Here is a 23,598-nt window from a genome sequence, read left to right as displayed (position 1 = left end):
CGAATAGTAGTTGAGCAAAAAGCAGTCCAGCTCGCTAGGCCTTACTCATATTGCTCCACTGTCGCTTGCCAGCCGCCATGTTGCTTTTGGGGGTGCTCACTGTGACTACCCGTTGATTGCATGCCGTGTGATTACCCATGGGGTTGTTAGTATTACTAGCGAGGGGTGGCGATATCTGTGACTGCTTCTGACTACCCCAAATGTAGTATCCTACGACTACCCTTTTGTTGAGAGTGCAGGAGAAAATGCACTCACTTTTCCCCATAGAAATCATTACCGGAAGTCAATTTTCGACAGGTTGCTCTCTACTTCAATTTGCCACATCCACTGATATCTATGACAATTGCTGGATCGCGTTTGTCCGCTCCGCAAATGCGGCCACTGGCGGCTGTCTTTTTGGTGGAGTTATATTACCTCTAGCCAAGGTACAGTTGCTGTAGCCACTATCACCCATCCATGGCAGACAGTGGTGTGGTAGTTGTGGTGGCAGGCTGTCATCAAAATAGTGTGGGTGATATTTCTTGTTTGATTAAAATTGTTTCACGAAACATACTTTTGAAACCCGGCGTGAACGGTAGCCCGATCTTTGACGACCCGGTGAAAGTTTCGCGAAATCGCAGCACCGGGGAAAAGCAGCACGGCACGCCTCGAAGGTCGCATCGAAAGAAGCATCGAAAGCAGACGCCGGTACGGAGTCTGCTTTCGATGGGAGCTCCGCTGCCTTCCCCCGGTGCTGCGCTTTCGTGGAACTTTCGCGGGGTTCTCAAAGATGAGGCTACCGTTCACGCCGGGTTTCAAGAATCTGCTTCGTCGAACAACTTCAATCAAGCACAAAATATCACCAACGGTAAAGTGTACTAGATCCACGGCTATTTTGTGTCAGTCTGCCGCCATTGCGCTTTCCGCCATATTATTATGATGGCTAGAGGTAATATAACTCTACTAAAAAGATGGCCGACCGTGGCCGCATTCCAGTCCATAGGCGGAGCTGGTCAACCGCGATCCAGCAAATAGACATAGAGATTAGTGGCCACACCACATTAGCGTCATTTGAACCTCTTCCGTACATTGTAATAACTCTATGGTCGTGGCCGCCTGCGATCTTACGTACCGCCAGTGGTCGACTCTTGTGGAAATCAGGTTCCTTTGATTAGCAGATGGCCGCCGTAGGCAGATATTTCAAGTTTTTAATTTCTAAGTTTTTACTTATGCTAGGTAATTCAGTGAACTTTTTTATCCTTAGGTCACGTTCTTCGGCCAAATATGTGCGAAAGCTTCACTCTAGTTCTTAACAGAAACAATTATGCGGTCCCTTCAAACAGCCGTCGATCCCTTTGACTCGTCCTGTAGTTAACATTTGTAATCCTTTTTTGAAATGACACGCCATAGTTCTTTTGTATCATGAATAATCATGTATGGCTGATGTTCCGATACATTGCGAATGCATGGTTTATCAGAATAACGTGTTTCCAAAAACACATTACCGGACCAAGAGAAAACAAGACGATATAAAACACACGAATGTTATCGTCTTTGTTTTGTATGAGGGATTGTTCAGGTGAAAAAAGCGGGGCTGTTTCTCTGGTGCCTCGTTGCAGACTGCGTCAAAATGCGACAGCATTTTAACGTTTCTTCTCTGAACTCAATTCTGCTGATTTCATGAAGACGAACCTTGTTTCCTCTCTTAGCTCTTGACTCTAGCAGATCGAGCGCACTGTAGAAAAAGCTTTTCTTTATTCTCACTATTTTCAAAAGAATTCAAGTGCATGAAATATTGTACAGGGGAAAAAGCGCACTCGCAAACAGTGACTCAAGTGCACGCACACAAAACAAAGACACTCTTACGCAGCGCAGACTAAACACTCTTTGATATATTTATGCTTTCGCCTTTGTCTTCCTTTGGTATTATGGACTAGGGCAATGGAGAATAATTGGTCTTTCTCTTCAATAGGAAGCTAAAATGTACACCAAAAATTAAAATTGAAATTATTGTAATAAGTTTGTCTTTTTTTGTGATAAGGCTAAAGACGGAGTACTAACATATCTATCGTCATGTTTTGTGATATCCTCTGCCTCAATGATTTCTCTTGCTAGCTGATTTTGATGCTTGCAGAGGCCGAGCACGGTGTAGTTTCTCAGCATCACTAAGCAGCCACACTCTCGACAGGAATTTAAAGAAAACTTTCGATACCTCCAGATTTATAAGAGTGTTCCGGTACGTCGACGATTATTTAATCTTTCTAGCTTTTGACGACTGCAATTTTAACCACCATTTTTGCCGACGTTCTTGACCGTTTTAGTCAGTATGAGCCCTTTGGACACCACTCACGAACTTCTAAACGAACGCTCTTTGAGATTCCTTGATCTTCGACTTTTTATGTTGCTGCACCATTTATGATGATTGCTGGTTTTTGGAGCCCAGGGGGAAAAGACGCGATTGCCATTCAACTCAACGCAATCAAAACTCGTTAAATGGAGCATAGTGCGGTTATGCCTCAAACACTCACTTCTCAAATCCTGCTCGCATTCCGTCCCAACAAGCTTCGACAAGCAAGTCTCTCGACTAAAACGCGCTGGGTATGCAATCTGCTTATTAACATCGGTGACTGAAAGGCAGATAAAAAAAATTTGGAAGACGTCTGCATTCAACAAAAGTAAATAGACAGAGCAAAGGAACCCATAATTCTGCCATATATTCATAACTTTTCTCGCGGGGTAAGGAATATAAGTAACTGAGTAAACTCGTCTCCGCTCCTAACAAACTTCGCAGCTTGTGCAAAAAAGTTTTAAAAAAGTAAATTCCCCCTAAGCGCAACTTCGGGCTGCAAAAAGAAGCATAACAACAACTTTGTTCCGTGTTCAGAAAAAAAGGTGTCTTCCTTTAACCTCTTTTGTAGAAAACTATACCTAGGTCAGACCTGACGGTGCCTCAACGATCGCCTTCGTGAATCTAACAACACTTTCACCAACAAAGACTCCGGACATTTAGGAATCCACTGTCGGGACTGTGGCTGCTCAGTGCTGCTGTGCTGAGTAATTGCGCCGTGCTTCCAGCCAACAACAGAAATCATTGAGGCAGAAAATATCGTAAAACATGACCACAGATGTGTTAGTGCTCCATCTTTAGCCTTATCAGAAAAACGAGCTAGAATGTCTAGCCTTACATTAATTTTAATTTTAGTTTTTGCTTTACGGCTTAGCTTTCCAGTGAAGCAAAATACCAAATAATCTCCATGGCCATAGCCAATAACACAAAAAGAAGAAGAAGACGAAAGTGCAAATATACCAAAGAGTTGTTAGTCAGCACTGCCTAAGTGCGTTTCTTTTGTGTGGGTGTACATGAGTAACAGTTTTTCAGGTGCGTTGTTCCCGCTGTACATCTTCAGCAACCAACACTCCCGAACTTCCGTTTTAGCAAGTTTTTACATGAAATATTCTGCCCAATTTTCCTTGAATTTGCTTTAACTTTTCCTTTCTCTTCCTTTTTATTTATTTTTATTTCTCACTTCGTTACTTAATTTATGTGGAACTTTACTTTTTTCTTTTATTTTTACTATTTTTTTATCTTTCTTTAATTATCACCTTTCCAGATCATTTCGCTCCTTTCTCAAAAAAAAATATTGGTCGCATTTATCATTAGGTTTTTCTTATGTCTTCTTCTTTGTCAGCTCCCGAATTAAAACGTCACGTGAGAGTATGCGCTTGTCCTGTGTAGTCTTGCTCTTGTCCTTGTCTTTCGCCCTTGCTATATTCGTGAACGAGCTTACTTTGCTTCCCTGTCTCTAGCCAAACAATCCTTTTTTTGCGAGGTGTTGTATGACGCCATTTTTCTTGTCAGGCATTGCAAAAACTATCAGAACACTTCCAGCAAGTGCATGTTTTCTGTCATATACGATGAATGAATGGATGGATGGTATTGGATACACTCTTTCTATTGGGCGGGAATGTTGCGCCACCTTATACAGAAATATTTACAGGCCTCCTTTTTTTACATTTTAATCTGAATTATGTATCTCGCAAACCATAAACTCCATCAATTGTGGATTACCATGCTTGTCCACACGTTCCTCATCTACCTTTAAGCCTACCTTTGTGATTGTAAAATGTTGTTCCCCCTTCCTTCCTTCCTTGTCACACAAAACACAGCTCTCCCGCCAAATCGCTTACACCTCTAGGGATGGCATATCGCACAATTGTGTCTATCTCTTGACACTTATATATATATATATATGGGTGATTTCATCTCCAATCGGGCAGGCTAAAAGTGTCTAATTTTTAATTTTCACGAAAAAAACATATGTTTTGGGGGTATTTCTCAAATGAAGGAGGGCGCAAACCGCATGTTCTCCCGATTTTTTGTTCTCGAGTTACGAGCCGTAGAAGCCGCAGTGGCAGAAACTAGTGTATTTGACTGCCGTCGTAGGTCGCGTGTTTGACACCCTCTGCTGACGCTATTATTTTCTCTACACCCTTTTAAATATTCCTCCTCATTTAATAGGTACTATAAAGATACCTTGACGTATTCAAATATTTTTAGAAATTTGATTGTTTTCTAAAACACATGTCAAACTCGTCACTCCGGTCGCTTTTTGGTCAAATTTGACAGGTCATTACTTTGTCTGTACTTAAGGTAAATTTTCTTTCTTTGGCTCTACAGAAAGCCCAAAGCAAGCCCATTATAGATATAATAATATCATTATGATCTGTCGACTAACCGCTCCGCTACCTTCACGTAAACGTTGTGAAAAATAACAAATGTTCACACATTTCACGCGATTGCGGCTCAAACAGAGGACATACAACCGAAATATTACATTTCTACACTGTTTTTTCTTGTAGTCGACTAATATGTCTAAAATAATTTAAAAAATAAAAATTTACAAAAATGGGGTTTTTGAGAAAATCGACCTCAAACTTTCAACATTTGTTATTTCTTGCAACGTTTACGTGAGGGTAGCGGAGCGGCTAGTCGAGAGATCATAATGATATCATTATATCTATAATGGGCATGCTTGGGGCTTTCTGTAGAGTCAAAGAAAGAAAATTTACCTTAAGTACAGACAAAGTAATGACCTGTCAAATTTGACCGAAAAGCCACCGGAGTGGCGAGTTTGACATGTGTTTCAGAAAACAATCAAATTTCTAAAAATATTTGAATATATCAAGGTATCTTTATAGTACCTATTAAATAAGGGGGAAATTTTAAAATGGTGTAGAGAAAACAATAGCGTCAGCAGAGGGTGTCAAACACGCGACCTGCGACGGCAGGCAAAAACACTAGTTTCTGCCACTGCGGCTTCTACGGCTCGTAACTCGAGAACGAAAAATCGGGAGAACATGCGGTTTGCGCCCTCCTTCATTTGAGAAATACCCCCAAGACATATATTTTTTTCGTGAAAATTAAAAATTAGACGCTTTTAGCCTGCCCGATTTGAGATGAAAACACTCATATGAGTGTTTCAACTCAAATTGGGCAGGCTAAAAGGGTGTAATTTTAATTTTCACGAAAAAAATATATGTTTTGGCGGCATTTCTCAAATGAAGGAGGGCGCAAACCGCATGTTCCCCAGATTTTTTGTTCTCGAGTTACGAGCCGTAGAAGCCGCAGTGGCAGAAACTAGTGTTTTTGCCTGCCGTCGCAGGTCGCGTGTTTGACACTCTCTGCTGGCGCTAGTGTTTTTTCTACACCCTTTCAACTTTTTCCCCTCATTTAATAGGTATTATAGAGATACTTTGACGCATTCAAATATTTTTTGGAATTTGATTGTTTTCTAAAAAGCATGTCAAACTCGTCACTCCGGTCGCTTTTTGGTCAAGTTTGACAGGTCATTACTTTGTCTGTACGTAAGGTAAATGTTCTTTCTTTGGCTCTACAGAAAGCCCAAAGCAAGCCCATTATAGATATAATAATATCATTATGATCTGTAGACTAGCCGCTCCGCTACCTTCAGGTAAATGTTGTAAGAAATAACAAATATTGGAAGTTTGAGGTCGATTTTCTCAAAAACCCCATTTTTGTAAATTTTTATTTTTTAAAAATCTTTTAGACATGTTAGTCGACTACAAGAAAAAACAGTCTAGAAATAAAATATTTTGGTTGTATGTCCTCTGTTTGAGCCGCAATCGCGTGAAATGTGTAAACATTTGTTATTTTTCACAACGTTTACGTGAAGTTAGCGGAGCGGCTACTGAGCAGATCATGATGATATTACAATATCTATACTAGGCATGCTTAGGGATTTCTATAGAGCTAAAGAAATAAAATATACCTTAAGTACAGACAAAGTAAAGGTGTGTCAAAGTTGACCAAAAATCGACCTGAGTGACGAGTTTGACATTTTTTTTACAAAATAGTCAAATCATTAGAAATATTTGAATACCTCAAGGTATCTTTATAGTATTTATTAAATGAGGGGGAAAAGTTAAAAAGGTGTAGAAAAGACACTAGCGCCAGAAGAGGGTGTCAAACACGCGACCTGCGACGGCAGGCAAAAAACTAGTTTTTGCCACTGTGGCTTCTACGCTTTGTAACTCGAGAACAAAAAATCTGGGGAACATGCGGTTTGCACCCTCCTTCATTTGAAAGATGCCCCCAAAACACATATTTTCTTCGTGAAAATTAAAAATTAGATTATTTTAGTCTGCCCGATTTGAGATGAAACCTCCCAATCGGGCAGGCTGGAAGGGTCCAGTTTTTAATTTTCACGAAAAAAATAATGTTTTGGGGGTATTTCTCAAATGAAGGATGGCGCAAACCGCATGTTCCCCAGATTTATTTTTCTCGAGTTACGAGCCGTAGAAGCCGCAGTGGCAGAAACTAGTGTTTTTGCCTGTCGTCGCAGGTTGAGTGTTTGACACCCTCTGGTGGCGCTAGTGTTTTTTCTACACCCTTTTAACTTTTCCCCCTCCTTTAATAGGTACCATGAAAATACCTTCACGTATTCAAATATCTCTAGTAGGTTGATTGCTTTCTAAAAAACATGTCAAACTCGTTACTCAGGTCGATTTCTTGTAAATTTTGACAGGTCATTACTTTATCTGTACTTAAGGTACAATTTATTTCTTTGGCTCTATAGAAAGCCCTAAGCGTGCCTAGTATAGATATAATAATATCATTATGATCTGCCGAGTAGCCGCTCTGCTACCTTCACGTAAGCGTTGTGAAAAATAACAAATGTTCACACATTTCACGTGATTGCGGCTCAAATAGAGGACATAAAACCAAAATTTACATTTCTAGACAGTTTTTTCTTGTAGTCGACTAATATGTCTAAAAGAATTTAAAAAATAAAAATTTACAAAAATGGGGTTTTTGAGGAAATCGACCTCAAACTTTCAACATTTCACGAAGGTAATCCCTGGAGAAGGGGAACAAGAGGGACAAAGGACAAACATAAATCTCCAAACACAGCTAGGTGACCGGTGAGCGACCGAAAAAATCCGCCTGGTCCGGGTATCGAACCCGGGACCTCTCCATGTCCCTCTTGTTCCCCTTCTCCAGGGATTACCTTCGTCATTCTTGTCCAGCTCGCTTGCACCTTTGCAATTAATTGCATTATAATTTCAACATTTGTTATTTCTTACAACGTTTACGTGAAGGTAGCTGAGCGGCTACCCTTAGCGAAAAACCGGGGCTCTTAAAGTATACTTTATTTGTACTTCCAAAAGTATGCTTGTTGCTCTAAATTGGCCGGTTTTTAGTAAGCTTTTAACATACTTTCAAGTAACATTTACCCATACTATTAAGACACTTGAAGTCTGCTTCAAGATTCGGTTGGCTTCTACTTTAATGGCACTTTTAGGATACTTCTAGCCATCATTTTAGTATGCTTTCAAGCGGACTATTAGTATACTTTCAAGCGGGTTAATAGTAAACTTTCAAGCGGCCTTTAGGATGCTTTAATGCAGCCTATTAGTATGCTATTAAGCAGCATTTTAGGCTCCTTGAAGTAAGCCTCCCAGGTATATTCTGGGGTACCAGTAGGGCTTTTAAAGCATTTCAATAATTTATTCATGACTAATTATATATCAGGGTCTTCATAAAATATAATTTGAAATTCCAGTTCCCTGTAACTAAACAAATTCATATGTTACAGAGAATGACATGGAATAAGGGCACAAATTAAATACAGATTAACTGCAGTAGGAACTTTTATTAAAATAAAAACAATCAAATAAAATCATTACAAATGCACATTTTCCAATAAAGCCCAATCAGCCAGTTGCCAAAAAAAAAATAGGCAGAGTCACAGGTGACTGGTTTTAGACGTTCGCCAGTCGCCCAGAGCATGTGAGTTATGTTCCTTTGAGGTGGAGGTCCAGTTATATTTTCATACCTCTGCACCACCTTGGGGATTAACCTTCCCTCTAATGTCACACTGTCTTTTATAACTCAAAGATAAAACATGTTTTTCAAGAGATAAATATTGCACTTGTGTAAAAAAAAAACACTTCAAATAGTTACAAATATCACACAAAGCATAAAAATATCACAAGGGTTTAAAAGATCAGACTTGTTTACACGTTTTTCAATAGATAAATATTGCACTTGTATAAAAAAAAAAAAAAAAAAAAACACTTCAAATAGTTAAAATATCACACAAATCATAAAAATATCAGACTTGTTTGAAAACAGCATTAAAGGGCAACTCCGCTCAATTCCAAGGATTTCGGGATAATGAGTGATTTCACATTAAAAAGCCCTTGTAAAAGGCACTACTTCATCTGCTCCGCGAAAAAAAGAGGTACATTTTTAAATCTAATATTAAACACGAGCAGAAATCGAAACTGAAACTTTGGCTCCCTCCAGCAACACTGTCTTCGAGCCGCCAAGAATATGGCTATCACGAGGTATGAGATGTCACGTGATCCTCTACGCAATAACGGGAGGGATTGGGTCAGCAGTGTGCCAGGCGCAAGTGTCGTCTGCACCGCACTCTTCACCATGTTTTGGTGTCTAAGACATTCGACGACGTCTGCATAACTGCGGCATAAGTCTGCGCACATGGTGTCCGGTGTGTGGACGAAACTCCGAGGGACAATAATCACAAACGGTGAGACGACAACGGCGGTTGTGATGCGGGAGACATCAGGAGGTAACGGTGGGGAGGCCTGGCAGCTCCCAAGAAGTATGCTGCGCAGGTGCACGGAGAAGAAACGTTACTGACATCACCTGTTGTGCTTGCCCGGAGAAGTAAAAACAAGCAAAATGGTGATGATGCTTAGCTCAATGTTTGCTATGCCCACGCAGTAGCCTTGACTGCACTGTTGGTTGCGCCTCAATTTGCCGGCTCGATTCAGCAGATTTCGGCAATATGGCAAGTTGCAATGTTTGCCGGACCGTTTAAGAAACATTTACATAGAACTTTATCGCAATATTTGACGTGTGGTCCCCTTCCTAAATGATACTGAAGAGGACTGCATCATTTTTTTCAAAAACAAAAATGAAGAGGAGTTGCCCTTTATATTTTATATTTTTATGATACTTGGAAAATAACTACAGAGGTGTCGTTTTGCAGGCATTTTTCTAATATTGGTGGGTAAATTGCAACCAAACTTGATTGACCTATTAATTGAAATTTCAGAAACGGGCTCCATAGAGCAAAGCCTGTAGCCGTGACAATGCGAGCGGAAAAATGGTAACCCAAGCTTTAATATTAAAGGAGAAATCTTGGAAGCAGTAAGCAATTTCTAAATTTCCAATTTTCTGATCACATAAGCTAGTTATGTCAATAACGTGTTGCTGTAATTTACCCACCGATATTAGAAACATAGCTGCAAAACAACAGCTCTGTAGCTATTTCTTAAGTACCCCTAAAAAAATAAAACCTAAAAAGCCAACATTAAAGCTTGCGTCGTGGGGCCGCTGCCTTAAACATGGAAAATTCTAAAATAATTTAAAAGCTTCTAAAATCATTATAAACTAAAATCTCTGAACTTGTGAAAATAAATAAATGAAAGAAAGCTAATCTTGTTTGTTAATTTATATTCTTCTTTCGCAAGTATGAGGTGTTACTGCACTTCCTCCTCAGGTACTCTTTGACAGTCTTTGATGATTCACCCGGAAATTTGGCAATCACGTGATCTGAAAAGAAAAAGAAACACAAAATTCAGGAACTATAACTATACAACAGTGTCATCTTATATCCAGTTTTAGATTCACTGAGTAATGTATTTTCCAGACTATAAGCTTCACCTCCTATATTGAAACATCTTCACGAAAAAGTTGGCATAAAGTCGCGCTTGTATCCGAGATCGCAGCGGCACGTCGCAGCGACGCTCCTTCGCCGCGTGTGGGGCCACCACAGCATTGTTGCGAGCGGCGGCGCATAAAGTTGCCATGTGACGTACTGGAACGTGGCGAGTTACAGCAAAGCGCTTTCGGTGCATGTAGGAGCCACCACAGCGTCGTTCTAAGCAGCAGCGTGTAAAGTTGCCGTGCGGCACACTGGAAGGAGACGCATGTGGGAGCCACCACAGCACCGTTGTGAGCAGCAGCAAGTAAAGTTGCCGTGTGGCATATGTGGGAGCCAATACAGCGTCGTTGCGAGCGGCAGTGTGTCAAGTTGCCGTGTGGCACATGTGGGAGCCACCACAGCGTTGTTGCAAGTGGTGTCTCTAAAGTTGTCATGTGGCGCACTGGAACACGGCACGGCGCATTGCAGCGACGCTCCTTCGACGCGTGGGAGCCACCAGAGCGTTTGTAGTATGGCGCACTGAAACGCGGCGCGTCGCAGCGACCCTCTTTCGGCCAAGTGGCAGCCACCAACGCATTATTGCGAGCAATGACGCATAAAGTTGTCTTACGGTGCACTGAAATGCGGAAAGGCACCACAGCATCGCTGCGGCGGCACGCAAAGTCACTGGAACACACCACAACATTGCTGCAAGCTTTTTCGCGCTGTCGGTCACGGCAGGTTGGCACGGCACCGATACAATTAAAGAACATAAAGGCAAATGCAGCTGTTGCCGTATTTGGCTTTGTGTTTTCACGATAGATGAAGGCCCAACAGATAATGGAACAGACTGGTGCCAGGTGGCCTTCAAACTGTTCCATTATCTATCATGCCTTTCGCACTCCTTGGCGGGCGATGGAGGACTTGCTGCAGCCACGAGAAGTTTTCATGAAAACGTTTCTAAACAAGTCGCGCCATCGTACAAGACCGGAATTTGGAACAAAATGCGACTTATACACCGGAAAATATGGTATCCTTATTTTTTGTGTCCACATAATTTTACCATACGTGAGAACCAATGATCAGTTCGATGCAGAGAGTGATATTTAGCTGCTGCAGAATTCCGAACATAGCATTTCGGTCAATTTGTGAAGTATTAAGACTGCAAAAATTCAACCTGTTATGATATTTCATTAGAAAGTCAGATTTGATGTAGCCGAGACATTTTTTTTAAACATTGTCATTAATTTTGTATGATAATTCAGGGTCTTCTTTACAGCAATTCACTGACCTATCAGGTCCTGAACCGGCTCTTTAGGCAGGGATGATTTTGTCACAGAGCCGGAAAGGCAGCACTCTGCCAGAGCGTCGCTCCCGAACACCATCACAGCCAGGTCCTGTGTGTACAGGGATGCCGGCTTTCCGTCGAGCCGCTTCATCTGGACGTCGGTCACCACGATATCACCGAAGTGTACCTGAAATATAAGAATAGAAATAGAACCAAGTATAGTGGCCACATCCAAATGAATCCTTTTAGATTAAAGTCCATGCATGCATGCGCAGCCTTGACATGCTGGTGGTAAGTAAGTGCATCATGAACAGAGCCAGACCGCGACGTAAAATATTCCAAACAGCCACGCAAGTGTGCCCTCAAGATTACACGCACACTGGCTGTAACACACCTCTAAAGCATGGTCAACTGCAGCTTCATCTTTCAGCTAACCCCTCAATGCACAAGAACTTGCACCCCTAGAGACACTCAAGGAAGTCCACTAGGGGTGCAAATCACAACCATATGCATCATGCAACTAGTTGCCTGGCAATGTTTTTTTTCATTGGCTATTTAGGTACTATAGGGAAAAATGAAATGCAAACAGAGGAGTGCGTGGCTCGCGGTACAGGCTGCACTGCCTGGAAGTGAGCCGAGGGGCGAGGCCTACTCCTATGTGTTTACTTCATTCGCTCAACGCTCCCCAAGCTTCGGCAGTGTGCACCTCTTGGTGTGCTGAAAGCTATCACCGCCATCTTTGGTCGCTCGGTGCGTGCGGCGCGAGGAAGTTCGCTGCTAGTAGCAGCTAAAGCACTCGCTCAGCCAACGCGCGCTTCAGCTGCTACTCTTCCCCTCTCGCTCCTTCAGCACTCTCCCAGTGATGTGATTGGCCTAAGCCATTTTGAAGAACCTTTTGGAGCAGCCAAAACAGTGTTTTGGAGCAGCAAAAGTGGCCTTTGGAGCAGCCAAAACAGTGTTTTGGAGCAGTGAAAGTAGCTTTTGGAGCAGCCAAAACAGTGTTTCGGTGCAAAAAAAAAAGTGGCTTTTGGAGCAGATATTTTTAGAAATATAAATATTTGTTTTAAGTGCTGGACAAACGAAAGGCACTTTGTGTTGTGTTCTGATGTGACGAGCTGTGATGGAACACGATGCTTCTGTTTTTACTGCCGAGACATCCCACAAGTATACAGTGCTGTAGGCGCTGCCGAGCAATTCCAAAAAAAAAAAAAACAACAACCTAGCCATCGTTTTACTGGCTCCTGACGTGCCAGATTTTTATAAAAATTAAGTAACCGTTAAACAATGGATTGCAAGCGTCCCAGCTGGTGCATCTGTCGTGCAATCATGTTCGCATGCACGTGAGGGCAACTTCAGCAGGCTTGCAATTCCACGTGCTTCGTCGCGCCAGTGGAGACAACGGATGTTCAATCAAAACCGAAACCATGCCACTCCGCTCCGTCGCCAACTGGTTCCCAAAATAGTATGCAAAATGCAATTGTCCAGCACACGACAATAAACAGTCCAGCGGCACGTGCTTGCCAGGCCGGCATGCGAGGTACAGGCCAAACACACAGAAAAAAAGAACCTGAGCGCACCGATATATCACATCGCGAGCCAGGGTCAAAAAGTTCTTGAAACGCCGTGTGCAACGACTGAACTCGTGACAAACAAGCGCTGTGCGGGTTCAGCGTGCAGACATTGCCTTCTTTGCTTTAGCTCACTTCTCTTCATCAACCTTCTTTCGCGGCAGATTTTTCACGTACTGGGGTCCCTCTCGAAAGAAAGCCCATCGAGAGAAACCTAGGTAGTCAATACTTCGCAGCAGCTTAGAGTTAAATAGGAATTTTTGTAGCAGTGTATGATTTAAACAAGAACAGGAATCTCGATGCGCTTCAGTTTAGCAAGCCCCATATCTGCAGCGATGTGGAGACGGCAACACGCGACGTCGCGTGACCACGGCGACTGTGGTCGTGCGAGCGCTTCAACTCACAAAGTAACCCTCGCCGCGCAAAAACGTGGTTTTGATGGTTTTCTTTCAAAGCATGGCGACAGGTCCGGCTCCCAGCACACTGACGTCGGACCGTCCGCAAATGCCTGCGTCTATCGTTGAATATTTTTTTTTAAAAGACACGAGAGACTAAATCCTTGAGACGACGAAAGCGCAAAATGCAAGACGGCGGAAAAAACCATGCAAGACCGGATAGACGATTGATGCAAGGTACGGTAAGTCGGGAGGCCGCTTGCGCCATCTGGCTCACGCATGCTCGATTACGGTTCTCAGTTTAGTTTTGGTTTTGAAAGGCAACCAAAATTGGTCCTTTGGCGCAAGCTTGGCACAATTACCCATATCTTGGCAAAATGTAGCAGGATGTAGCAGGGTTAGCCCTTTGGCGCAGTCTGGCGCAATTGGCGCAGCAATCACCATCACTCCTCTCCTCCCTTTCCTTCACTTTTCTCCTCTCCAGCACCTTCGTTACCGCACCCACTGGCCAGACTCTTCCAATATACGGCTCCGTTCAAACATATAGTAAACAGAGAATGTCTACATACCGTGTTCTCCATCACATTCCCGGGCACTCCTGGAAGCATGGGGCCCGCTGCTTCACGATGCTGAAGGCTTGCAAGAATCTGTGGCACATCTGCGAAAAAGAAGTGTCCACCATAAAATTAAAACTGTCGTCCTCTAATCTCGCACAGAAATCATAATTCTGTTATAGTACTTCAATGTTTTCGATGCCGATGCCAACTGTCAACTCAACAGCTAGGCTAGAGGGTGAGAGAACCTCAACCATCCCATAATAATGGAGCGCTTACCGGCAACGACCCAGCAGACAACGCTGCGTTGTCTGCCATCAAAGAGGCGGCTTGCAATTGACTGACAAGCGCCTTTCATCAGCCCACCGTCGCCTCGGCCAGGTTATGCACTGCCCTTCTTCAGCGCAAAGTTTTACTCAGGAAGAGGCGTCTCCCTATCTTAAATCACATTTTTGGAAGGGAAATAAGCGCCACATCACCGTAAGTTTTGGATTTTTAGGATGCTTAGAGCCTGTAGAAGGATTTAGCACCGAGAACAGACAATTTCGGAAACATCCTTAGTGCATCTTTAAGAACCGTCGAAACCAGCAGGCTTACAATACACGTTTGCAAATCTGATCTCAGGTCACCACCATCTTGTTCATTGGGGTGCGCTTGGGTGCAGTCGTAATCTGATTACGACGCCTTAGAAAGGCTTCCGTAATCTGATTACGACGACTTAGAAAGGCTTCGTAAACGGATTATGACGCACTTGCGCAGGCCGTAACCGAGCAAGGCGGCGGCACCCTGAAACCGGGCTTGCAAACGTGTGTAGATTTCGAAGTTCTTGAAAACATGCTGGAAGAAAATCTTGAACCTGATGTGGAGTTGGAAATATATAATCACAGGACAAACACTCTGAATGAAAGCAAACAATGTTAAAGTATGTTTCAAAGCTGATTAAGATCAAACCTTCTAGAAACTATTTCGAGTCTCTCTCCCATTGCAGTATAAACAGGTTATGCTCCTAGTCCACGTGGTAATCAAAACAAGAGTGAATATTTTACTCTAGCTTAGGCATAAAAAATGGGATATGATCAAGAAGTTTCCAGAAATTTGGGAATTCAGTCATACCTCTCAAAGCAGGAAGGAGATCGTCCAGCACAAAAGTCATCTGTGCTCTACCTTGGAGCACTTTGGTCTCGGCCTCCTCTGCCCTGGCCTCGGCCTCCTCTGCCCTGGCCTCGGCCTGCTCCAGCCTGGCCTCGGCCTGCTCCAGCCTGGCCTCGGCCTGCTCCAGTCTCGCCTCAATCTCCTCCGTCCTGGCCTCAGCTAGCTCCAGTTTGGTTGAGATTTCCTTTTCCCTGGCCTCAGACTGCTCTGCCTTAGCCTCGGCGAGTACAGCCCTCGCCTCGGCCTGAGCCCTGGCCTCGGTCACTGCAGCCATGGCATCTGCATAGGAGACCCTTGCCCCACTCTCTTCGGCCCTGGCCAGGGCAGGTACCGCGAGAGGCTCTTGAACTTGTGGCGGCAAGTCGGTCGGCTCCTCCAGGCCACCAGGAGATGCGTGCAAGAGCTATAGACAACAAATGATATGCGCATGTGATGGCATATTATCAGATTTGAACAACTAAGTATGATAAAAGAAGCCCTAAGCAACGGAGGCTGGATTCATGAAACAATGTTACGACGAATCTGGAGAAAAATTCATATTCGTGAGACAAAATTATTGTAAGTTTTACATAGCTCGCAACAAAGTCCTGCGACAGCCCCCGAGGTGTCCTACAAACTTCTTAGGATCAACACGACCACACGTCACTTACGTACAGGGATTAAGTACAGGTTGTCACGAAAGAAAATTTACACGGTCTTTTTTAAAGCAAAAAAAAAACTAGGCATCGCCGAACGCTCATTTTCCGCCCAAAGGTAGTGCTTGAGGTCACAACCAAATGCCAAAGTTTCAGCCCAATCCGATAAATTAATCAAAAGTTATGTGATTTTCCGAAACTTTCAATGGAGAAATGGCGGCCAACGGAGCTTTCGAATACATGGGGCTCTATGGCACCAGAAACCGAAAACAGGCAAACATGGGCTCCATTTTCCCATTAAAATTTTCAGAAAATCACCTATAACTTTTGATTAAGTTATTGAATCGGGCTGAAACTTTGGCATCTGGTTGTGACCTCTAGCGTTACCTTTGGGCGGGCGGAGAATGAGCGTTCGGCGATGCCTAGTTTGTTTTGCGGTGTAAAAAGCCCTGTAAATCTTTTTTGTGACACTCTGTAGTTTAGGGAGCGAGCAGGGGGCATTTTTCTGCACACAGTTCGTGTGAATCTCAACTTCAAGCTGCAAAAGAGAAAGAATGCAAAACTATTGGTGCAGCACGCAGCCGACGATTCCATTGAGCTTACCTAAAGCTTAGTGAGGCACGTCATGATGATTCAATGGAAGGGAACACGGAAACAACTCTTTGGTGAACCCTTCAGGTATGAATAGTGTGACCTCAATTTGGTGATTAGCAGTGTACCCTCGTCTCAGAATAGACCATTTTTTAAATCCCGTCAAGCGCCCCCGCCCGCACTCAAGCAATCATACGACCAGGGTGCTTGGGGATTTAGAAAATCGCCTATTTTCATTATCATAGTGGAGGATGACTGGCAGGCCAGGAAATGCGTTTTTGAAAATAGACGCAGTTTCTCGTTGCAAAGTGGTCTTGCGGATGGGATATGCTGTAGCAGGGGTGGAACTCATGAAATGTACATGGGAGCAGCCACGGGAGCAGCTGAAACAGCTGTTTTGGAGCAGGTTGGAAGCAGCTAAAACTACATCTTGGAGCAGGCTAGGAGCAGCTCAGATCAGTTTTCATTTCACCTCAGCTTGTGTCTTTGACGAGCACGGGAGCAATTTCAATTGTGCTTTGCAGCACAGATGAACATGAGTGGTTAGGGATTTATGTAAATGGGATAACAGTGTAACAGATGCGAAAACTTGAAACTTTCATGTTTCTGGAGGCAGTGTCCTTGATTATTTCTGAGCGGCTTTCAGCCGTTCAAAATGGAAACCAGCACTGCTTATCGCACAGCCCACACGTGCTCGACTTAGTAATTATATGTGCGAACTACTAGACGTGCATATGCAACGGACGTCCAGTTGCGCGGAGGAACAGGGCAACGAATTTCGCGTTGGTCCTATTGTGCAGCTCAATATCGAAGCAGCAGACTACAATTAAGGGAGTTATCGTATTCGAAGCGATAAGCAGGAGCAAGATTAAAATCTCGTGAGAGGTGCTGACCGTCAAAGTTTCGGATCGGACAGCGTTTCAGCTCTATCAAATCACGACTTATCTTGCGGAAATGCGGTTCCAACTTCCCAGGTGGTGGAGCGCTTAGAATCCGACCCCCGAGTTTTTCTCGCGCGCTTTCGACTCGGGATACAGAGGGAGAATAAACAGAACAAAGGATTGAAAGGCCGAGCAAGCTAAACGTGCTCATTGTTGCCAATCGAGTCGATGAAAACCGAAACCAAGACAAAGTAAAATTTTTTTTTTGGCGCACGTTTTGCGATTTGGTGCATAATGGCGCGAGGTATTGGCTGTGGCGCAGTTTCCACTACATGGCGCAGGATGGCGCAGACAAATGCGCCTGGCGCAAAATGGCGCAAATGGCGCAGCCGTTCCACCCCTGTGTAGGTGCTTTTTATTCAGATGTAATAGAGGTAGAAATATCAACACGGAGCGAGCATATTTCTTGGGAGCCATGGCTGGTACGCGATATTGGATCACCAATTTATGTGACTCCCTTTTTATGTTGTCCATCCCCTCTCAGATCCTTAAGACCAAGAAAAAAAATGTGACAATTTGTTCACTTATGCACCGCTTTGCAAGCGAGGCATGCAGGCTGCCCCTTGAGCATATATAAAAGTTTTGTAGGCTTCATAACCAAGAGTTACCTCGTCCTCGGTGAAGCTCAGCATTCAAGAGCATTTGCCCTGCGGCGGTATTAGCACTTTACTAAGCACGGTCAGGTCAACACACAAGTGTTGCAAGAGAAGCAAGCCATAACCTCCTGCCCTTGTTTCTTGCTGTAGTTGAAATGCACGTGCTCCAACACGGTGAGCTTTCCAAACGGCTATTGGAATTGCCAAGAACGCCGTCACCACAGTAACAGTCGCCTCTTGCAACGACTTGCAAGACACTGCAAGCTGTAGTTTTTCCGCAAGAGATTGTCGTTTTCCTCCTCTTATTTAAGAAAGCATTTGTGAATACAGATTTCTCTTTTCTTACTACGTCATAACCTATGAACTTCTTAGCCAAGTTGTCGTAGCAGCATAAGAAGCTATTAGCAAATCTGGCCTGTGCTTTTCAGAAGTGACCTCTGGTAAGCACACAAAGCTCTGCTGCTGCTGCACTCAGACTACTTCTTGTGCTGAGGAAAAGAACAGCATATGGCATTTACTTTACAGGTTACTAAACTAGTAAACCTACACTTTCCAGCCACCCGTCCAGTCTGAACAGCTCGAAGTTGGCTTAAATTAAATAATAATTAGTACACTTTAGACAGCACACAAGACTAACAATTACATATTAAGAGGAGAGCTCTGAAATACAAAAATATCTGTAACCAAACACCAAATGGCAACATCATGTGACTACTGATATGCAACTCTCAATAAATCTAACATCTTCACAACAAAAGTTTGCATACATACCTTCTGTTCCCTCAGGTCATCCCTAAGCTGTTTGACAAGCCTGTCTTCCATGTTATCTTTTTTTTTGTGGACTTGCCTTTTCTGTGATGAAAAATTGTAAAATTAGGAAAATAAGGTCTTTCAAAATTTTAAAGTTCTTTCAAAATTTTAAAACCAAATTATAGTTCCAACTTCCTCCTACATTGTGCTATCGGCGTAAAAGTTTACAAACCGTGGAAAGAAACAAAAAGAAATTATTTACTACACTGCCTTAAAGTCTGGGCTTGCCTCTTCAGTGAAGACGATTCCTTGAGGGATGATGAATCACCCACACCTGTGAAGTACGTCCAAACTAGAGGACAACGCCACAAATAAATTTCTTAGTTTCTTCCCGCGGTTCGTAAACTTTTGCAGCCGATAGTACATTACATAATCTTCAATTAATGCAGATTTCCACTTAATAGGTTACTTTGTTACTACCAGCACAGTTTAAGTATGGCACCTAACGCATCTCCAAATTATGCGTATACTGCATCCTCATTTCTGGTCTTCCGATTTCCGCCATGTGATATCACGTTGGTGGCAATCCTAGCGGTGGCACAACAGTGGGGGTGGAGACAACAGATGCTTGTTATGCTCTATCTCACTCTGCAGACAGCCAATGAACAGCAGCTTATGCAGCCACGGGCTGTGATGCAGCGATTATAGCCACCCTATATGGCAGCTAGCTACCAGAGTAATGGCACTCTTTTTTGTATGCCACCTCCCGCCACAATTGGTCAGTATGTCATTATGGAGACGACCCAAGCTGACTCAGTTTCCATAGCAACGGGCTGCACTGAGGATCGCCAAACGCGCTTGGACAGGATTCAGACACCGTCTGCTACTCCTGCCCCCGACGATACTCAAGTGGGAGGCCTTTCCGACACATGAGATTTGGGGTTGACTTTATCCTAGAGCTTCTTCTGTGTAAGTTAAATAATCTGTGCCTACATCAACATCACTCGTCCGTATTCCAAACTTAAATCAGGATGCTCAAACGAAGAGTGATCAAACGGTCGCTAGAGGCGCTGGCAACCTCCCACGGCCAAAATGGAGATCTCCGCTGCCGCTTTAGGTGTTGTGTCTAGCACTTTTGGCCTAATGTTGCTTCTCTGGCAGCTAAAGCTTTTAGCTGCCATATAAAGTGGCTCTAGCCGCAATGACAGCGACGCTTGCGTTTGCCCACTTTTTCCAACAGCAGTTGGAACTACAACCAACCACCAGGGTCACCACAGATGACAACATGACATGGCAGCCCCTATGAGGTAATTTGTTGCCACTGTGGTACCGCACTCAATGCATGGGCGGTATAGGATGCTAAACACACCAGTCGGAGATGCATTCCAGGCACCGCAGTGTAGGGAAGTTGCACTGATGCACTGCCAAAGTGATGCTGCAAAGTTTCCAACTGCTTGTTCCACAAAAGCTGCTTACCTCGTCCTTCTTGGGCACAGCATTCCGCTCGTCCAGCATCTTGTTTAAGAGCTTCTCCAGCTCGGGACGGGAGACTGAAGAGCAACAAAGCATTACATACGAAAATTGAGGTCCTATGTTTCACCTACGTACAAGCACTTTGAGGTGAAACATAAATAACCCTAACACGCATTCAATTTCTGCACCTAAGTGGAAAAGTGTTTGCGTGGAAATAGCGCTTGTGCTAGAAAGGAACGTTTCAACGGAAGTTACGTCCTGTGTAACCTACACGACCTTATTGAATATTACGGTTTACTGCCGGTACATGACATAAACACAAGCATATTGTGAATTATTCCTACGTTACGTCCGATGCAGCATTCCTTAATTGGTTAAAAAAGCGACTCCATCTGTACTTCCAGGTACAGATGCCCATTACATTTTTTTTTTTTCTTTCTCGTGTTTCTTGTGACGGTTTCTGAGAATAACGGACGTTCGAAGCAATTCCTAAGAATGTGACATGAACGTGCTGTTTACAGCAGCAGGGTTTCCTCAGACTTGTTGGCAGCTGGCACAATCTTCACGTACCACTCAAGTTGCCACGCGCACTAAATTTTGCAGTGAATTCTTCCAGAGTGTCTTAAATAACAAGCTGTTTCGAGGGGGCTGCTTGGGTGTGAGAAGGACAATAGACTTGTTAAAATGGAGGTTTGGGCGAGTTGGTAGTTCATAACTGACAAGAAAACAGCGCACCCCCAAAACAAGCACTCTTAAGCTTTCATGCACACAAAAGAAAGAGCCACTTACACAGCGCTGTGTAAGTGGCTCCAGCCAGCAAACCAAGCCCCGCTGAACCCCATGCACTTCCGGAAACAAAGTCCCATAGCACTTCGTTCAGCGAAATTTCGGTGACATTAGTTTTTTCCTGTGTTAAAGAAGTTATGACACGTCAAAGATAAAATATGAGATAACTATACTGCTAGGACTCATATTATGTTCCTATAATCCTGCTAAATTTGTTTTGAAAATGGCGCGATAGTTTTGTGGATAAATCGATTTATATGCAAGCCCCTCGAAGGAGCAGATCCGGGCGGAGCTGAAGGTTGGCTACGTAGCCAGCCTCCAGCGCGGTGTCTCCTTGCACGCACTCACAGACTTGGCTCGCTTGGCTTATCGAGCCTCAGCTTCCTCGTTTACCTTCCATGTTTCGAGCATGGGGTCCGTAATGATTACGTTTACGGCATCGCTCGCCTTGTCGAAGTGTTCGACATTGATCGCAGCAGCGACGAGAGTGATTGCTATCTAGAGATGTTGGAAGCTGTTCATTTTGACTGCGACCCACTGGCGACCAGCTCCAGCGACGACGAGTAAAGGCCCGTTCACACTCTTGCGACCGACTTCGACCGAGAGAGACCAGACCGGTTTTTAAAGCTTTTGCGACTTCTTAGGACCGGATGCGATGCAGTGGAGCTGGTCCTAAGTCGCAAGAGGCTTAAAAACCGGTCTGGTCTCTCTCGGTCTAACTCGGCCGCAAGAGTGTGAACGGGCCTTAACGGATGAACTCGCCGTGGTCACCGTCGTCCGGGAATATCTCACAGGCGCATGCAGGGTGGAAGGTCAACGGGCCGGGGGTGAGAGCAAGAATAGCTTTCGGGTTACCGAGTTGTGTGAGCGGTTTTGATTGTACCGCCAGTACCGCGACGAGGAGAGCTTGAGCAATTATGGGGGCGTCTAGAATGAGAGAGTGTTCATGGTCACCTGGTTTATGGACACCATGGTGTGACTAACTTGGGCAGTGCTGCCTGGTCGCCAGATGAAAATGATAAAAATTCGTAAATTGAATATTGCTATTACCAGAGCTCTAAAAATCGCGTCACTTGGTGTATATACTAAGTAGCCTATGAGCATTCCATTTCAAGAATAATCTATCCGTTTAATTTTCACGCCATAACCCCTTTAATCGTAAAAAAAAAAAATGTAAATATCGGCAAATGCGTCGGCAAAATAAAATGTTCAAGAAAAAAAAAAAAGTAAGCACGCACCGGGGATCGAACCCGGGATCGCTTGCTTATGAGACATATCTTACCACTAAGCTACACTCCCTTTTTTTTTTTTTTTTTTTTCTTTATTGACTAAGCTACACTTTTCGAAAAACTCGTTTTGAGAACTCGTTTTATACGAGATTTTCGGACGGCATTTCAATGCGTGAGTAGAGTACCGTCGGACGGCACTTGAACGCTCTGCAAGAGTGCCGTCGGACGGTACTCTACACACTACGTATTCGGAGCTCCGTCGGACGTAACGCTAGGCACTGCGAATCTCATTTCACAGCTTATCCGATTAAGGTTGAACCCACTAGAGCGAATACGAAGCGAACAACCGCCCTGCGGCACCCGCACCGCGCAGAGCAAACGCTGTCGGGCAAACATCGTCCTTCGTATATTTGCTCCACGAAGTCCAGGCTTTAGCGAAATCATGCTCATTTATCGCGAAGCTCGATCAAATATAAGACGTAAGAAACGTACCTCCGAAACGGACGACCTGAGCGGCGTGGACGCTTGTACCCCCTGTTGAGTTACCAGACTTGTCCTGGTTGGGCCAATTCACTTTAACCCAGTTTTTTTTTTGAGTGGCGTCCTTGTATCGCGGCCACACTTTGGCGTTGTGGCATACAGGATTATAATCCCGTATGAATTTGACAGTTGCAACGCCAAGAGAGCCGTCATCGAAACTATAAAGTGCAAGCGTATCCATCAAGACGTATAAGCACAGCACAGTACAGTACAGAGGTACAGACAAGGCCAACAAGGCGCCAACCACCGAACCAAAAGAACCAAACAAAGGGATTAGAAGTGACTTCGGATTTGGATGTGGATTCTGGACGTTACTTTTAAACCGAAACAAGAGCAAAGGTAAAAATAATGTGTGGAGCAACTGTTTTTTATGCCTGCTGGTAGATGTCTGTTTTGTTTGAACGACTTATATTTGACTTAGGCAAGCACTAACAAATTGGGTGGAAAAACAGCATGGTGTTGATTATAATGCAATTCAATGCAAATTTGCAAGCGAGTGCGCAACCGAAAAAATCCGCCTGGTCCGGGTTAGATACCCGGATCAGGCAGATTTTTTCGGTCACGCACCAGTCCAGTCACCTAGCTATGTTTAGAGATTTGTGTTTATCCTTTGTCCCTCTTGTTCTCCTTCTCGAGATTTGTGTTTACCCTTTGTCCCCCTTGTTCTCCTTCTCGATATTTGTGTTTACCCTTTGTCCCTCTTGTTCGAGCACACTGGGATTCCATTTCCCATGTATTTTGTCAATAAAGGCAACGTGGGCGTTATTTTGTTTACATGCCGCTACTATAGAAGCTCATTACATGGCACGTAGACATCGATTGGTAAGGATCATAGCCCGGGCCCAAGGGGGGAGGTGGGGGAGGGCTCTGCCCCCCCCCCCCCCCCCCTTTCCCGCCGAAGTCTACGCCTATGATGGTGTTGATA

General features: G+C 44.0%; 1 protein-coding gene across 1 annotated transcript; it reads right to left on the bottom strand.

Moving 5' to 3' along the window:
- Positions 1-8,988: 8,988 nt before the first annotated feature.
- On the bottom strand, positions 8,989-22,935 carry LOC120846449. The gene is made up of 7 exons (XM_040218211.2): positions 22,626-22,935; positions 20,122-20,195; positions 18,667-18,747; positions 15,094-15,535; positions 13,996-14,084; positions 11,467-11,650; positions 8,989-10,084 (listed from the first exon to the last, which is right to left on the bottom strand). The coding sequence occupies exons 1-7, from the start codon at positions 22,852-22,854 to the stop codon at positions 9,978-9,980; spliced, it is 1,206 nt and encodes a 401-aa protein (XP_040074145.1). The 5' UTR covers positions 22,855-22,935; the 3' UTR covers positions 8,989-9,977.
- Between the last annotated feature and the right edge of the window lie 663 nt (positions 22,936-23,598).

The sequence above is a fragment of the Ixodes scapularis genome, unplaced genomic scaffold (assembly GCF_016920785.2).
Source record: "Ixodes scapularis isolate PalLabHiFi unplaced genomic scaffold, ASM1692078v2 PGA_scaffold5__190_contigs__length_132052651, whole genome shotgun sequence".
Lineage (NCBI taxonomy): Eukaryota > Metazoa > Arthropoda > Arachnida > Ixodida > Ixodidae > Ixodes > Ixodes scapularis.
The sequence above is the reverse complement of the archived record's forward strand: the minus strand, read 5'-3'. Positions and strand labels throughout refer to the sequence as shown.

Bases quoted from the DNA above. Each gene is read 5' to 3' on its own strand.
- LOC120846449 (XM_040218211.2), bottom strand. From the start codon at position 22,854: ATGGATACGCTTGCACTTTATAGTTTCGATGACGGCTCTCTTGGCGTT. The intron at 14,085-15,093 runs GTATGACTGAAT...TCTTTTTCGCAG, and splicing joins TCTCCTTCCTGCTTTGAGAG to ATGTGCCACAGATTCTTGCA. The intron at 10,085-11,466 runs GTCAGTGAATTG...TTTTCTTTTCAG, and splicing joins GCCGGTTCAGGACCTGATAG to ATCACGTGATTGCCAAATTT.